The sequence below is a fragment of the Drosophila innubila genome, assembly GCF_004354385.1.
Source record: "Drosophila innubila isolate TH190305 chromosome 2L unlocalized genomic scaffold, UK_Dinn_1.0 4_B_2L, whole genome shotgun sequence".
NCBI lineage: Eukaryota > Metazoa > Arthropoda > Insecta > Diptera > Drosophilidae > Drosophila > Drosophila innubila.
The window spans coordinates 28,021,911-28,039,235 of NW_022995372.1; the positions used below are offsets into that span (position 1 = coordinate 28,021,911).

A 17,325-nucleotide genomic window follows, 5' to 3' on the forward strand; every position below is an offset into this window, starting at 1 on the left:
TGACCATTAGTGTTCACATTGACGGCAGTCATTTTGGCTTAGCACAGCGCTGTGAAGCACATTTGAAGTGACGTCAATGTGAACATTTTGACTAGTGTCACGGGCTGTCAGAAATTGTCGCAGAATGTGATGCTGCATTGTGCCCCAATGTAAGCCCACCAATACATCTTTACCAATTTTACTTCGAATCTGTCCACTTTATCATATAGCTGCCATAGAACCGATCGGTCTAAAATCAAGTTTTAGTATGAAAAACTTTGTTTACGTGTTTTTACGTCTATTTAAAGCGGCTTGAAAAGTTAGCGACAGGTTTAAAAAGCAAGCTTCGCTAAATCACTGTTAGCGTTAAAGCGCGTTAAAACAGTGTTTATAAATGTGGTTTAAGGTAACTCGCTTTTGCTTAAATCAGCTTAAGCTCCTATATAAACATCGTATATTTTGAAAATTAAAATAAATAGAAGATTTTAAAACTATTTTATTATTATCAGGCTCAACATTTCTCGAACCACCCCCGTAATTAGTAAATACTTAGCCTTAATGCACAGGAAAAAATACATGTTATTAAATGGGAAACCGGAACGGCCTGAAACTGAAAGAAATAAAAATTAAAAACATAGCCTTTCAGAGCGAGTTGCAAAATGTAACTGTAACTCCCCATTGTTTGATTTAACTTAAAAACATCGATTAATTATTATCGAAACCTATTATCGACGTTAACAAGCCAATTTAACAGCCCTCTTCTAGCGTTAACAGAATTGAAGGAATGCGCCAGTTGACAGCTGTATGAAAGATTAATATCAATTAAGACAAAATGTTTAAAGAGAATTTTTGGCGAAATATATAAAATAATAATAACAAAATAAATAAATAAACATTGATTGATAATAATATTTTACCATCCCAATTTAGCTTTCGACATTAACATTGCTTTTTTTAACAGAGCTCTATTTGCGTTAACAGAATTAATGCACTGCGTCAGCCCTGGCATATCAGCTGTTTGGAAAATTTATTTTAAATGATACAAATCAATTAAATAGGCCAAATTTACAAAACATAATTAAAAATAATGAACATCGATTTACGGAAATTGTGCCGAATTTGTTTTGTTGACAATGCAGAAGTGGACATTACAGATCATAAAGTAATTACTGCAGGACAATCAAATGATGCTGATATCGATGAGGAGCACACAATTTGCGAGATAATGCAGGCCATGTTTGTAAGTTCACTTTACAAGTAAAGTTTACTCGTATGCATAACACACTTTTACCATCTTTGCCAGCATCACATCACTCTGGACTTGACGTCGGAGCTACCAATGATCTGCAATGCCTGCCTGGAGGAGTGTCTGGTGCACTACGCGTACTTCAGCAAACTGATGATTGCCAATCGACAGCTGCGTCAATTGTACAACGAAGCCCAATTGGAGCTATGTGAGCAGCGGGAACAAATATTGGAGGATAACATACAGTTTGTGACAGCGGACATGGATTTCGATGTGAAGAAGGAGGAGCAGCAGGAGGAGGGGAAGGATCATCAACTACCGCTGGAGTTTATAGAGCTGCAGTCGGAAGAACTGGCGCGACCCTCGCAGAGATTAGCAAACGAGGACTCGCTGATAGTATCGGAATTCTTGCCCGCAACTGAGCTGGACGAACAGGAACAAGCGGATATAGATCAGAATTTGGTGCGCTTTCCGAGCTATGAGCTGCGCACTCTGGACTATGCAGCCGTTGAGCTGAAACACGACAACCTGGACGAGTACAACGAGACGAATCGTCTGCTAAACACCGAACCCAGCGGCAGTCAGGCCATCTACAAATGCAAATACTGTCCGCTGGCCTATGCGTCCCAGCAATTCCTGAAGACACACGTGCGCAGGTCGCACGTCTGCAAATATTGCACGACAGCATTTGAAAAAGTCAAGGATCTCAACGCCCACATCCGGGACAAGCACGCCAATAGCCATCAGTGCGTGGTCTGCATGAACAGCTTCAGCACCAGCAGCAATCTGCGGGCTCATCTAAAGCGGATGCACGGTGTCCAGCTGCCCGCCCAAGTGGCCCTCCTCGACTATCGTCCAGCCCATAGGGAAAGTGGACAGCCGAGAACCTTTACCGAGTACGATTAAGTGTATAAATAAATTCCGAATAACCATTCATGGATTTCATATAGTTTTAATTGCTTCTGGCGTGTTCCAAAATACTTGGGATTTTAATCTTACGGGTTCTCCCTGCTCCTTGTCCATGCCATCAATATACATAGGTGTAAACTCCCTGTACGCAATGCAGACGCGACGCTCACTCACATCCTCACGCAGCACGGCGTGCTCGAACTGATACCGAGCTGGTCCATAGAGCACAATGAGCGAGAGACTGGAGAAAACAATCATAGTATTATTTAAAATTTCGTGAATACTTGAACTCTTCCAAAGCTGTACAACATTGCAATTAAGTCGATTTTATCAATTAAATTTTAAGCAAATTCATTTTCATTTCAATCATGAATCCTTATAAATTCCAATTCTTACTATTTGCGTCTACCTGATAGATACCTTTACCTAAAGATACATTTGAGTGATGATTTGGTACTTCATACGAATTCCGAATTTTTTTCTACAAATTATATAAACATAAAATAAATCGAGAAATAAAAATTAAAAAAAAAAACTTAGTTGATATAATACTTATGATTATGACTATACCCAATTTTCAAAACGTGCTTTCTAGTTTTTTTTTTTTTTCAATTTTGGAACTTTTGGTTAAATATGTACAAAAAATGGAAACCCAAATTCGTTATTTTAAAATGTTATCACCAAGATACTATAGTTCTAAAATCAATTCCTAGTCCCTACTCTCGGAGTTGAAAAATTTAATGTTTTTAGTTCTTGCATGGAGGAATATTATGTTGTCAGAATCGGACTAAAAATAGCATGATAACAATTAAAAAAAAATACATTTTTCAATTTAAAAAGCAGGGAACAGGAATTTAAAACATCTTAGAATTGACCGTAAATTAAGAATTTGGGTTACCATTTTTATTTATTTTTTTTGGTCCCATACAAATCGTTGCACCTAATGTACTCATCTCTCATGATTCACACGGTTCTTACGGATTTTCTTAAATATGCAAAATAAATATTTCAAAAAGTCAATTTTGATTATTAAGTAACGCTTTAAGTTGATTAAAGATTGCAATTCTTATCCGAATTCGAATCTGGAATAACTTACTTTGGCATAGGTATGCGCAACACTTTGCCCTTGTAGGATGCGAACTGTTCAGGAGCGAGCAGTGGTTCCAGAAGTTGCTGTTCGTATTGGTTGACCAAATGCAAATTATATTTCCCCGTCTGCTGTCCTTCGTATGCGATTAATGTGAGCACGGCATCGCCCAGACAATTGACGGTTACGACGCGTTCTCCCCAGATCCAGCAATCGTCCACATGCGGATCTATGCTTGCTCCTTTGCTCGGATCGTACTCCAGCGAGCACTGTTCGATCGTCTGAAAGTTACGCAGAAGCGGCACCGATTCGAAGCGTTCCTGCACGTAGCGGGTGCTCCCAGGAAAGCCCTCAAACGCACCCAGCTGCAGGCGACGCTTCTTGAAGTTGGTCTTGGGCCCAAAGTTCTGCTTGCGTCGTCCACTTTGAGATATCGCCCAGGGAAGCGCATCCAAGTCGGACATCAGCTGAGCGCCCTCTTCGGGCGCAAGGAACCCCTCCTGCACAAATATGCCTGGTAGTGGCAAGCCACTGGCGGGCTCGTGATGTGGATGCGCCGCCTGCACCGCCTGCGTGTCCCATCCGGTGTAGAGACGCTTGCATTGCACACAGTAGGACCAGGATTCCAGCTCTTGAAACTGGCTGTGAAGCGAAGGCTTCGCGATTTCAAAGTCCTTCTCACAGGACAGGCAGGTTCTCACGCCTTTGCAACCGCAAGGCCGCAACGTATTCATAATGTTAAGTTATTAACAAGCTTTAACTATAGATATTGGATTTCATCAAATTCGCGAGCTAAACACAAGTCAGCTGAGTTTTAAAACAAGTTGGCAGCTCTAACAACTTTATGCGTCATACACGATACGATTCATTGTAGATTCACGGAAAGAGAGAGAGAGAGTCATATTTGACAGCCACAAAGTTAAAGTGGGTAAACCTGCACAGAGTTACGTGAACACAAATGCTGTGACATACAAATTTAAGTGGCACAAAAATGTGTCAGTTTCAAAGTGAACACCAGGGTCATTCGGTGGCGCCTGTTTTCTGCGGCAGAGGCTGTCACGTATATGACAAAAAATAGTTTAACAACTGTTTAAGTTAGACCTGCTCTAATCAACACTTTTTTTCCGAGGCAATCATATCGAGAAATTTACTTCTTTTGGGACGATTAATTTAAGAAATTCTTAAATATTGGAATGGATTCTTAAGTGTTTTTGTTTACATTTTATACCAGATATTGAAACTGATTCCTCAAAGACACAAAAAATGATTGGCTAAAAATTTTTTAATTGACAATGTTAATGTTCTCATGAAAAAAGGGGTGTTCGTTTTCTGTGAACAAAATGATGCTGTAGCGCTCTGACAAGCTCTGCAAGCTCTCCCACTCAAATCAAATTTATTTTGTCCAAGCATAGCTCACTTAGAAACTTTGAAAAATTCATGCAACAAAATAGTTTCAAAAAATGTATAAAAATTATTTTCAAAACGATAAAACCGCTCAAAACAAAATGATAAATGGTGTGGCAGTTTTCTTGTCACTGAGTAATAGATGTCATTTGAGCTACTTGCTTTGAGCTAAATGTGTTGTCGCAAAGTCACTGTTCTTTACATTTCACTCCAGTTACAATGGATTTGGTGCTGTGACATTGAAATGTGACGCAGTGCTGCCATATCATCCTTTTCCGGACAGATTTGTCACTTTTTAAAATGAATTTGCCTGAATTTTTCTGAAACATACCCTATCCGAAAATCTGTCCTTTTAAATTTTTGTTATACTTTTAAATATTTGCTTAAAATATTTTTTAATATAAAAAAAGAGGGAGTGGCATCCATGTTAAAGTTGACTCGATTTACGTGTAAGCGACTCTAAAAAAGTTTGCACATATTTCGGAAACCGTGATTGATAGGGCTGGTTGCGATGTTAACGATTGCAGTAACGCCTACTACAAATCTTGCAAATTAAGCGTTTTTTTTTTTTAGCTGTTTTTAAGATCATATATTTTCTTTATTTTGGGTGCTTACTCTTTGTTTTTTTTTAATATAGAATATCTAAAAGCCTCTTTTCCGATTTAAAATTTTTAACTTGCAAAAATTGACAAAATCGCTGCAAAAACAGCAATAACACAAATACTGATGCATGATCTTATTCATGTCTACTTAAAAACTATGAAAAAGTTGAAATTTTGAGATTTGTCCTGTTTTTCTGACTCTTTTTAAATATTTGTCCTTTTTTCTTATCGAATTATGGCAGCACTGATGTGACGCTATGTGAACCCAGTATTAATCGTATTGCTTATCATACGATATCGATAACGATTGTATCGTGTGTTGTGCATTTCACAATTTTGGCGCAATTAGCATTTTAGTGCGGATTGCAATAAATAACTTACAATAAATTAATAATCTAACGGTTACTCCTTAAACAGAATGAACGATTCCTGTAAGTGAAAGTATTTGACATTAAGAGATTTTAGTAAAATATGATTTTGTCTTTTAAGTCGGTGATTTTAATGCCACCCAAACGGCGACAGCGGGAGCCACCAAAGATGCATCCGGAGAGGTTTGTTGAATGTTCCCTGTTGTATTTGTGCAGTTAATAATGTATACAATGTGCAGGGAATCATTTCGTTGCTGGTGAAACAAATTCTGGAATCGCCTGAGGGCAATTTTAAGATGTTCGATGTTACTTACGCCCTGGTCTGTGCTGTGGGTATTGTGCGCAACATTGAGACGTCCTCGACGAAGATAACGTATTCTCTGGAGGATCACAGTGGACGTATTGATGCCCACTACTGGCTGGAAGAGGGCGACGCTATTAACGCCCCCGATGTCATGATCAATAACTATGTGAAAATCTATGGATCTGTGCGCTCGCAGGCGGGTCAAAGAGTTCTCATGGTCTTCAAGCTGCTGAATGTCTTGGATCCCAACGAGGTGTGCACCCACATGCTAGAGGCCATGCACTCCAGGTACAAGGCCGAGGAGTACCATGTCAAGGGCGACTCCACTTCGACCAACGCCGCTGGCATGTCGTCCAACGTCACCTCCAGCCAAGGCAACGCCATGGTCGCTGGTCTGGACAGCAAACAGCTGGCTGTGTTCCAGGCAATTAAATCCAAACAGTCTGAGGAGGGCATCCACCGCAGCGAGCTCAAGTCCAAGTTCTCGCATATAAGCGCTTCCGAAATGAAGTAAGTATCAACTGTAAATGCTGCGTACAGTCGGTAGTGGCAGTCGGCAATGGTTTTCACTCTTGTCAGCATAATTTCACTGTAATCGTCAACTACAGATAACACTAGGTTGCATCCATTTGTATGGGCTCAAAAAATAGTACAAAATGGTAACCCAAAATCGTAATCTACGGTCAATTTTAAGATGCTATCACCAAGAAACCATATTACTAAAATCAATTGCAGAACCCCGCTTTGAGTTAAAAAAATGTAATTTGTTTGAAATTTACAGCATGTTATTATTAGCGTATCTTTTGTGTTTTTAGTCCTATCCTGACAAGTTAGGTGTTAAGACTCTTGTTAGAAACAGGACTTTAAAAATTTTATAGAATCAAAGAAAAAATTGTTTTTAGAACATAATTTTCGTCCACGAAAGGACTAAAAACACAAAAATGATTAACTATGGCTGTTTGGTTAAACATCTCAGAATTGACCGTAGATTACGAAGTTAAATTACCATTTATTGTGAAAGTAATCGATGCACCCTAATAAACACATTACCAGAACAATTTGGGGCTCATTTAGGGAACTAATAATGCAGTTAAACACAATATACTATAATTAATTTACGGCTTAGCTTCACTATAATTGACTTTAATCATATCCATTCTTTTAGCAACATTTTGGACTTTATGATATCGGAGGGTCATATCTACTCGAGCATTGATGCAGACCATTTTATATGCACTTTGTAATACCTACGAATACTCTGTACTCTATTCAAGTATCGAAGGAGTTCCATAGAAATACTAAAATCTATTTAGTCATTAAAACTGTTTAAAATATATGTGATTCCGCTAAAAAGGTGAATTGTAACATCTGTAAGAATTTCGGAACATCCCAATATTTGATGTATGTAATTAAGCTTCAGCTGAAAATAAGTTAATGTTATAAGAAAATAAACATGTAAACTTAATGTTTTTTTTTTTTTTTTTAATATTTTTCATCTTATTCTCTTGAGATTTTATTTCTTGCGTACAAATTCACAGTTGTAAAATTCTTATTGCTTTTTTTTTCTACACTTAATACTTAAATGAAGTTAAACTTGTTTTCAATCAAACAAATGCTGCTTGGTGGTCAATACTAATCGTTCTATATAAATATTTCAAGTCTAACGCTTAGATGGATGCTTCCAATATGGAAAATAGTCAAAGCGGGTCGGGATATGTTTGTTTGTGTGGCGATGCAATGAGATTATTATTCAGATCCAGATCTGTACAATAAAAAATTGTAGTGCAAATCAGTCTTAAAATGCCTATATAGGTGGGCGTGGCTGTTCCTCACAGCTGGCAGCTCAATTCAGATTTTGAGGCAGCCACGATGACTGCTGCTCCGTGCGTAGACCTCCTCGAAGGCATGGATCAGCTCGTCCATGCCACGGAGCAGACCCTCCTCACGGTTGCCAGGCGTCCAGGGGCTGCGATGATTGACGCTCAGCTGGGGCGGCAGCTGTCGAGACTTGGCGAAATCGATCAGCCAGGCGCCCACGCGATGATCATCGTACACAATGAATATGCTGGAGCCAACAATCTCGTGGCGATTGAAAAAGGCCGACTGCTCGATGACGAGGCGCATGTGCTTAAGCCGCTTGAGCAGTTCCTTTTGCACGGACCTGCGTGCGGCGAGGAACTGTTCGATGGTCTGTGATATCTGCTCGCCGCTGCGACACGTCTTCAGATCCTTGAGGGGTGGACGACCTCGCAGACGCAGCGCCTCAATGCGGAAGCCCTTGGAGTGTGAGGAAGATAAGGACTCGCGGAAGAGCATGTAACGCAGCTTGGTTATCGCCTGGGCCTCGTGTTCTGCCTCAGTCGGCGCACTCGCATCCACGGCGATCATTTTCTGGTACAAATCCGGACGCAGTGTCTTGTTGCTGACCTCCGATTCCAGAAATGTGCGGCTGCCGAGCTTAATGTCCATCACACAGGGATCTTTGAAACCAGCCAACAGATCCTGCAGCTCAATATAATGCTGTGACTGCAACTCTCGCAATCCCAAATAGGCGGGCACAATCTGTGAAGTCTTTGGCTCCTGAGAGATCAACTGATAGGCAAGCACCTCGCTATCCTCGATGCCAACGATCCGTTTCCGCACAATGCCCGTCGTGGTGGGCACAATGCTGCAATTAAACAGAGGAAAAAATTATGATTAGTAACGATTACACTTATTATAGATAATTCAGTCTGGATAATTACCTTTCGGGATGCCCGGAGAGCTGCATCCAGCCGAGTGGCTTCAATTGCGTCTGTTTGTGCTGCTGTTGCTGAAGGAGCAAGGGTGTGGCAGGTGCACTCAGTTCCAAAGCATTCTGCAATGAAGAATTGAAAACAGGATAATGAGTAAGGTGTAAATCGAGAGTAAATAGATAGAAATAACATCAAAACATATTTTAATTGCAGTCTGTTTGATCACCTCTTGGATCGCTTCGGTTTTTGTCTGACTAAAAGCACAAAGTGTCTGAGCAGTAACAAATTATAATAACACAAAAAAAATATTAGTAAAGAACAGAACGAAAAATGTGGAGTGCGTTAGTGGCTTCTTTGATATTCAAAAATACTAGATAACATATTTATCTGAAATTCGTGGCTTTTGAAACTAGAATTTTATCTCGACGATCGATGCTTTTAGTTTGTTATACATATTTGCCTAAACTGCACACAATTTAAGTTGACAAAAATAAACTGAAACAATATTATATATATAAATTGTGTTTATTTTTATAAATAATTTAAAAGTTATTTTCGGAAAAAAAAGTATTTTGCTTGATCAATGACTGCAGTAACCAGAAAACAGAATTGAAAGTGACAGTTATTGTCTATGTGTCTGACAATAATTGTTATTTGATGGACAACTTTAAAGTGCTGAGCGATATTTGCAACCTACTTAAGTAATTAGAATTAATATTAGCTTTAAGCAGAGTTTAATTAAGATCAGTATGACAATAAATTGGTTATCATTATTCTAGTCACATGTTGTCAATTATCCCACCATTGATTGAATCAAATTTCAAAGTCAAAGCTCATGTTAATTTGTCTATACTACGTGTATACCTATGTACGTATATATTCCTATACACATATATATATATATCTTCGTAAGTATATCGCAAGGGTGCAAAAACCCAACTGATAAAGACATTTTCACACTTGCGGCGATATCACGCCCCAGCGACAAGACCTCAGAAGGCGGATCTGATGAAACTGGTTAACAGAGAGATAGAAACGGGGCGAGAGAGAGAGAGAGAGAGATAAGGAGATAGAGACAGAAGCAGAGCAATTTCATAGCAAGAGTCGATCGATTGTGAACATATTGTTACTGAAGTATTTACCGTCTGCTTAAGATTATAAATAATTAAACAAAAATTTAATGTGACGTGTAATGAGAAATTAATGCAAGCAGCATGCCAATCACCCGCTTATTGTCTGAGGTTACAAGCAGGAAGCGTTTAAGGCCAGTTAATACTGCTTGATCATCCCAAAGAACATAAACATCATATCACTTGAATTGGAGGTGTTGGGAGGAAGAGGTAGAGAGCAGAGGGCAAAGAAAGTACTTACAATGGCCAAGAACTTAAGCAGTGACATATGCTGTTGATTTTGACCCTGGTCGGCTCTGTGTTGGCCCAAATAGTCGCCCAGATTATCGTAGGGTATGGTTAGGCGCTGTGAATTAGATCAGAAGGGTAGTTTGATGTCAGTGCACTGTTTGAGCCCAGAACAAAATTCAAAAATGAAAGCAAACAAGAAATATTTAGCTGCCGGTAAAAGTATCCTTAATTTTGTAATTCAAATTTTTAAATTATAAATACAATTTTTTCACCAAACCTTATGGGATATTCTAAGTGGATAAACTATCCATGCAATTCCAAAACAGCTCTGACTCACGCGTGAAGAATGAACCAAGAAATGGGAAGCTTGTTAATTATACAATTAAAATGCACAAGCAAAGTGCAAAAAATTCTATTTTATTTACGCTGCCTTCAATTTGCATGTGGCTTATAAAACGGCTGACTGTTTTATGGGTCTATGTGACCATACCACACACTCAATCCCAATTCGAAGTCCCATGTCATTCCACTTCGATGTGTGTGGCTTTTAAACGTGCCCCCTAATGAGTCACTTAGTATGCAAAGATGGTTATTTATTATCTTGTTGTTGTAATTTCTGATATTGTTGTTGTTGTTGTTATTAAAGCTTAGCTTATAAGATGCTCGCACAGTATCAGGGAGATATAACAAATTGCGAATCAAACCTCCAAATGTTTTAATTAATATCTCTATACTAACTGTGGACGGCTGTGCTTCAATTGTTTATAAAGATCAACTTTATATAGGCTGCTGGGCTTTGTTTTATTATCTGTTATCAGTTATCTTTTATCGTAGCAAGCGATAGCACTGCGTCTTTTCTCAGATCAACTTTGGCACGCGTTGTTTTTGTTACCTTGTTTACTATATTTTTTTTTTTTTATTTCCTTTACATAAGCTAATAACATTTGCATTTATAGCACAAATTCGTCACGCTTGCCCCTGTACATGACCCACTGTAGCTACAGTGGTGCCTGTTTGTGCCGCAACTAGGGAGCTGACATTTTGTGACTGTCTGTATGAGTGCAAATGTTTGAGTACTAAATGGCATTAACTGGCATATAGATATTTATATATATATATATTGCGGGTATACCAATACATATATTGGTATAAAGATAACGACTATCAACGGATTTAGATAATAGCGGTTAGGCCAAGGTTGCTATATGCACAGTGGTTCAACAACTATGATAATGAACCAATCCATAGAGGGTTCAGTGGAGAATTTTAAGTAAATATTTTCAAACCAAAACTCATTAATTAAATCGCAATTTGCATTGGCAAGTTATTCTTTTATGAGCTTGTTAAGTTGGCTGCGGCAGCCATTGTGCATTTTATGATATTGAAACAATAATTGAGCCTGTTAAACAGCGGCTCAACTTAAAAAGGAGCTTGTTAAGTTGGCTGCTCTGGTAAATGTAAGCTTTTCAACATGAATAAAGCATAGATGTTCTGTTAACTAATTAAGTAATTAAATGCAAATCAGTCTATTCAGATGTCAATCACATTTCGTTCTTAAGGCGCAGTCTATCAATGTACGAGTATACTGAATCCTATTAACCAACATGCGATTCAAAATCAAGTGTTGAAAACTTTATTTTTAGTACAGAGACAAATGTATGTCGTCATCGATGACCTTTACATCAGCACATGCAACAGAAAGAGATAGGTAGATCGCTAGTTAGAGTTGACAAGGTTTAAATATAGAATTCAAGCTCTATAGACGTCACATTGATCAAATTGATTGCAATTTTTATTGGGTTCGGGTCTTATTAAATTTCTAAAATTCTCACTATAGGTTATGTAAAATGCAATTATATGTGACAATTAACTTTTTAATGGAGACTACATTGAAGTAAGTGCATTTTAGCACGTAGACTTTAACGGTTTTTGAGGTTTTAGTACACATTTTAAGACCACAATTAGCACAAGGCTTTAAATGAAGTGCTGAACAACAAGGGCAAATGTCAAAGCTTTGCCGCACTTGATAATAGTGCTTGCATAATTATTTAATTTTAATATGCAATTATTTTTTATTAAATAATTTTTTTTTTTTTGCTTATTGTGGTTTGAAAACCTCAGTGAAATAACTAAAATAAAATGACAGACAGGCCGCAACAATAATTAGATGTGACATTTTGCAAACCCATTTGATAACAATAATAATTGTTAACAGGAATTCCAGCATTTTCATATTTTTCTTACGCTTCAGTGAGCAGGCGCGACATGTGAGCGATTGGCGCGCGTTTTAAATCGCGCCGTTTTATTTTTAGCTAGCGCGCTGTTTAACCAACTTAACAGTTTAGTAGTGTTTATTTATGACTACTTAAAAAATTGTATATTGCCCCCGGGCTGAACGTGTTAATTCAGAGAAACCAACGAAACATAAATAATAAAACAAAAAGAATAACAAAACCAACAATAACAACAGAATAAAAGATACAACAAAATATATGTTTTTTTTTATTTTGATTAAATTTATGCACGTGACGTCAAAGCGTTTGAACTGTTAATTAAGCACAATCAACTTGCCGAATTTGACAAATTGAAACTATCAGTCTAAGCTTTTTCTTCTACTCCTTCATTACCCCAGATTGCCCTGTTAAGGAGGAGGAGGGGATTACCCGCACTTGACTCTCTGGAATGAGCATCCGGCAGATCCCAGTGTAAACTAGTTTCTGGGCCTGTAGGTGTAGGTGATTCAGTCACAGCAATACTTTTTTTTGGAACACAACCCTGACATTGGTAAACAGGATCGGAGGTGGTTGCCAGCCCTCGTACAAACGAATGGGAAGACTGAGTGTCTGCACGGAGACGGGCGGCAAAAAGTCACAAGTTGCTTTATTTGCATTGACGTCAATGCATTGACAGCAGAGAGAAAAGAGGTGAGGTGGCGAAAGGGGGAACTGGCTGCAGAGGGAAGAGAAAAGGAGGAATATCTCATCAGAAACCAGTTATGTGTTATAAAACATAACGTTAACTTAAAGCATCGTAGTAACGAAATCTGAAACGAGGCGAAAGAAGATGAACGCAGGGTCAACGAGTTCGATTCGTGGCTGTCCTATAAATCCGATACACGATAACAACAATATATAGTTAGAAGCTTTCATGGTTACAATAATACTACATAATATATCATTAGCAGCTGTCAAATACTCAACTCGACACATGCTCATATTAAAAGCCAAAAAGACTTAGAAATAATTTGTGAAAACTACATAAATACAAAAATTAAGAGTTGCTTGAAATATTTCACACAACATCCTATTACTAATAACGCGTTAAGAAATTTAAATTTTTGAAACTTAATGATTAATTTCCTTTGATTTCATTTAATATTCGATTCCACGAACTGTTAAAGTGATTCACTATGAATTTCGGATAAAAAAACTACGTCAGGCTCGACTAAAAAATATGACAAGCTGTGACTAAGTAAGACTCATTAAAAAATGGAAAGTGATAGACATTAATCGAATTTACAGGGTATTCACAACTGCCATGAACTTTACTCCACATTTAGCATAGACACATAGACAACCTTCGACACAGACAATAGCTTAAAAAGCACTAAGCACACTTATCAAGCGTCTTGATCCACACAAAAAATAAAAGCCCCAAAAAAAATATATGAAAATCAAAGTAAATCAAATCAAATCCAAATGAATTAAATGCTGGGACTGATAATACTGAGTCTAACATCTGATGTCAGCGTGGGCTGCTGCACTTGACAGTTGAACATTTTCGAGTGCTCAGGCGTACACTGTAAGAAATTACACAGACTGAAAGACACAGCCCGACTAGGAGATACTCTGTAAAAGTGGCTATTATATATGTACATCATTTTAATAAATCGCAGTATGCCTTTGCGATTGTCAATACAGGGTATATGATGACACGGCGTATTAAGACAGCCTATGAAGCCTGAACTTTGTTTTAAGGCCACAATAATGTTAATAAACTGACAGCTATTATAAGTGATTGAAAGGACTTTAACAATGTAGACAGCATCTTTATAAAGTACAATAATAAAAGTGCCAAATTGCTGGAAAACAGCAACAACAAGATATAATAATAAAAGCCATTCAATTGTTTTCAATAAAATGAATTGATTTGTTGTCCGCAAGGCAGATGACTGCTTGGGTCTTCTTTATACCCCTGTTTAGTCCCCCTCTCTGTCTCTATACTATATGTAAGTATCAACACAATATATACATCGCTGTTGCCAGCTTTGACTGCTTTTGTCTTAATTAGCGCCAGGCATACGCGTATGCAAATTGACATTACGTGGGTTACTGGAATTCCAGTGCAGATGCCAGGCAAGGGGCTTGTTTATATATCTCATAGCTATGAGCCCATTGCAAATACTGGTATTCCAACAGTTGTTTCAACAAAACGAAAGATAAACAATAAAGAAAGGTTATCTTTAGCGGGTCGAAGATTTTATACCCTTGCAGTGCGTAGTATTCAGTTATCGACAGATTGTTCCCATGACATACACTGAAAAAAAAGACCAAGTTCTAAAATCAAGAACATTCATCTTAAATATTTTGTTCTTAAAATAAGATTATTTTAAGACCAAATTACTAAAACTAAGATTATTAATCTAAAAAATCTTAAAACCTTAATATAAGAATAAAAATCTTAAATTGTTAGGAATGTATAAATAGGTACTATTTCGTATCAAGCAAATGATGGCACCGTGGCGCTCTGGTTAGAGAGGCCGCTTCAGTTGTGAAGCAGTAGGCGGCGGTCTGAATCCCTCGTAACAAATTAAAATAACATTTAAAAAATCACTAAAACAGAATTAAATATAAATAAATCAAAATTTAAAAATAAAAATATATAAATATAAAAAATAATTTTCATTTATTTTATTTTTTGATTTTAATTTTAAGAACATTTATTCTTAAAATAAGAAATTGGTCTTATTTAAAATGTTCTTAAAATCAAGATGTGTTCTCTTAATTCAAGAATTTGATGTTCTCGACGCATTTTTTAGACCAAAAATCTTAGTTCTGAGACCAAAATCTTGATTTTAGAAAATTTTTTTTATCAGTGTACAGCCTTATACTATAATATAGTCAAATATGACCCAAATTAAATGAGTATATTTTAGACCATACAAATTAAATCTGAAATTGAAAAGTCTAAGACATTTGTTAAAACAATCAAGTTTTTGAATTTTGTGGGATTTTTCTTTTGAACGAAATTATAATACCCTCTGCCAGGGAAAACGAATAAAGATCCGTGAATGAAAATTGAGTGGGAAGGGGGGTCACTTTCTCTGCTACGATTGCTTTCTACACGGATGTGACTTTGCATTGACGTCACAGTCTTTATTTTGTTTGACTCTCTTGTAAAGCTTTCTTTTCGGCCAGTAAACTTACCTCATTGTTAATGTCGCTGTTGCTGTTGTTGTTGTTGCTGCTGGCTTTTGGACGCTCCACACTGGCAGATTTGTTGTTGCTGCTGTTATTGTTGGTTGTTGGAGCTGCGGCATTGGCCGTGTCCAATGCAATCAGTTTCCATAGTTGCTTTAGGCCAATGTTATCGATGCATGAGAAACGCAATTTCTCATGAGACCAGGCCATTGTGTTGCGACTTCTTGTTGTTGCTTTTGTTGCCTTTGCTGCTTGTTTATCCACTGTTGTTGTTATTGTTGTTGTTGTTACCGGACGCTGCAGCACAGTTGAAGTCATAGTCATTTAGCCTTTAGTTCTAGTTATCGCACTTGGCTTAAAGTTTTTACAGTTTACAGCTGGTTATGGATTTATTTATAATCGTGTGTATTTGATATTTTTTCCTTATACTCAACAGATTTGCATTTTCTCTTTATGTATTTCCTAGTCCGCTGTACTTTCTTTTTGCTTAGCACATTTTTCTATATTCCTTTGCTTTATCTTTCTTGCACATACACTTTTGCATTACAGTTGTTTCGACTGCAATTACTTTTTAATCTTTTTGGCACGACAAACGCGATATTAATATTTTTTATATACTTTGCTTTCTTTATCGACGCAAGTAGAGACGTTGCTGGCGTGTGCAGCTCTTTGAGACGACTAACTGGTTTGGCCATATGGCTGCCAGTTTTGTGCTGGAGCAAATCGACGAAGCACACGATGAACGAACCGAACGAACCTAACGAAATGTTCGCATGATCGTGCTCAGAGCGCAACGAAACGGAAAACGAAGCGTTGCTGGCAGCGGGGGAGGTGTGAATGAGCGAAAACAATGTGTGGGCGCAATTGAGAATAAAGAGCGAGGATAGTAATTAACGACTTGTGGAGAGGATGCAGTAAGCAGTTGCAGTATTGTTAGATTCGAGAGAACAACGTTCATTGAGCTAGGAGAGCACTTAACAAAGGCGTTATGGAGCAGAGAGAGTAAGAGAATGATACAAATATTAGTTAATAGTCGCTCACCGAGGATAGAACTGAGGAACCGTAGAGAGAGTGATTGAGAAATAGAAGGAGCAGTATGTTATGGTAAGGCGTGATCAATGCTGCTGTTGATTTGCTTGTTTTGATTTCTTTGGGATTATCTACTGCGATACATTATTAAATATTTATATTGAAAAGGTGGGACATATATAACCAGAAATATGACTTAATAAAAATACTTAAAAAAATATATATACTACATAAGCATAAACACAGTTTTCAGTATTGAATCAGATTTGACAAAGATATTTACTCCAAAATGTGAAAGAATCTGTTCGGTCATCTACAAAATAAAATACAATGATTCAATTAACGACTAACGAATAATATATGCAAATTATATGCATATTGTAGATTATCAATTTATTATTAATGAATTGTAATATCAATTCTATTTTTGATTGTTTCGTAAAGATCAAGAAGTAAATAGCTAGTCTTTTGTTTTGTGTAAGTTTATTTTTCTACATTTAACTTATATTTTCTGTTTTACCAAAGTTCTGTACTCAAATACTTGTTGTTGTTCTATATACATATGTGTTTACTTGAAATTGAATTTAACTTTCCCCAAATATTTCCATTGCGTAGATGTGCTGCGTCGCACATAGATAAGATCGGATTCTAAAAGAAGAAGATAGACCGTCATCCAGGCGAATATTCGAATATGGCGCCATCTAAGGTCAGACTCAGACATTGAACTGTCTGCGAGTTGTTTATCGAAATTGTTGAACTCGGGATGGTCAGATCTGCATTGCAAATATGTGGGTAAAAACATATCTGCGCAGCTTCTTGATAGGGAATGGGGATTATGTAAATATCGATAAGATCTGCGCCAGTTTCATCAGCTTTGTACC

General features: G+C 37.4%; 4 protein-coding genes across 7 annotated transcripts; 2 read left to right on the top strand and 2 right to left on the bottom strand.

The window, feature by feature from the left end:
* Window positions 1–988: 988 nt before the first annotated feature.
* LOC117779637 (zinc finger protein 236) lies at window positions 989–2,163 on the top strand. The gene is made up of 2 exons (XM_034615902.1): window positions 989–1,219; window positions 1,283–2,163. The coding sequence occupies exons 1-2, from the start codon at window positions 1,067–1,069 to the stop codon at window positions 2,129–2,131; spliced, it is 1,002 nt and encodes a 333-aa protein (XP_034471793.1). The 5' UTR covers window positions 989–1,066; the 3' UTR covers window positions 2,132–2,163.
* On the bottom strand, window positions 2,158–4,027 carry LOC117779638 (alpha-ketoglutarate-dependent dioxygenase alkB homolog 4). Its single transcript, XM_034615903.1, has 2 exons — window positions 3,231–4,027; window positions 2,158–2,375 (listed from the first exon to the last, which is right to left on the bottom strand). The coding sequence occupies exons 1-2, from the start codon at window positions 3,953–3,955 to the stop codon at window positions 2,168–2,170; spliced, it is 933 nt and encodes a 310-aa protein (XP_034471794.1). The 5' UTR covers window positions 3,956–4,027; the 3' UTR covers window positions 2,158–2,167.
* Window positions 4,028–5,529: 1,502 nt separating this feature from the next.
* LOC117779639 (replication protein A 32 kDa subunit) lies at window positions 5,530–7,364 on the top strand. The gene is made up of 4 exons (XM_034615904.1): window positions 5,530–5,658; window positions 5,717–5,778; window positions 5,835–6,409; window positions 7,065–7,364. Exons 1-4 carry the CDS (start codon window positions 5,646–5,648, stop codon window positions 7,141–7,143), a joined length of 729 nt encoding a protein of 242 aa, XP_034471795.1. The 5' UTR covers window positions 5,530–5,645; the 3' UTR covers window positions 7,144–7,364.
* A 24-nt stretch (window positions 7,365–7,388) lies between these two features.
* LOC117779635 (inositol-trisphosphate 3-kinase homolog) lies at window positions 7,389–16,149 on the bottom strand. 4 transcript variants are annotated; one of them, XM_034615898.1, is made up of 4 exons: window positions 15,422–16,132; window positions 10,006–10,110; window positions 8,644–8,756; window positions 7,389–8,567 (listed from the first exon to the last, which is right to left on the bottom strand). In XM_034615898.1, the coding sequence occupies exons 1-4, from the start codon at window positions 15,737–15,739 to the stop codon at window positions 7,748–7,750; spliced, it is 1,356 nt and encodes a 451-aa protein (XP_034471789.1). In that variant the 5' UTR covers window positions 15,740–16,132; the 3' UTR covers window positions 7,389–7,747. The 4 variants fall into 4 exon arrangements, with proteins under 4 accessions (XP_034471789.1, XP_034471791.1, XP_034471792.1 ...); XM_034615900.1 differs by lacking the exon at window positions 15,422–16,132 and adding an exon at window positions 10,734–11,066; XM_034615901.1 differs by lacking the exon at window positions 15,422–16,132 and adding an exon at window positions 10,700–10,717.
* Window positions 16,150–17,325: the final 1,176 nt, after the last annotated feature.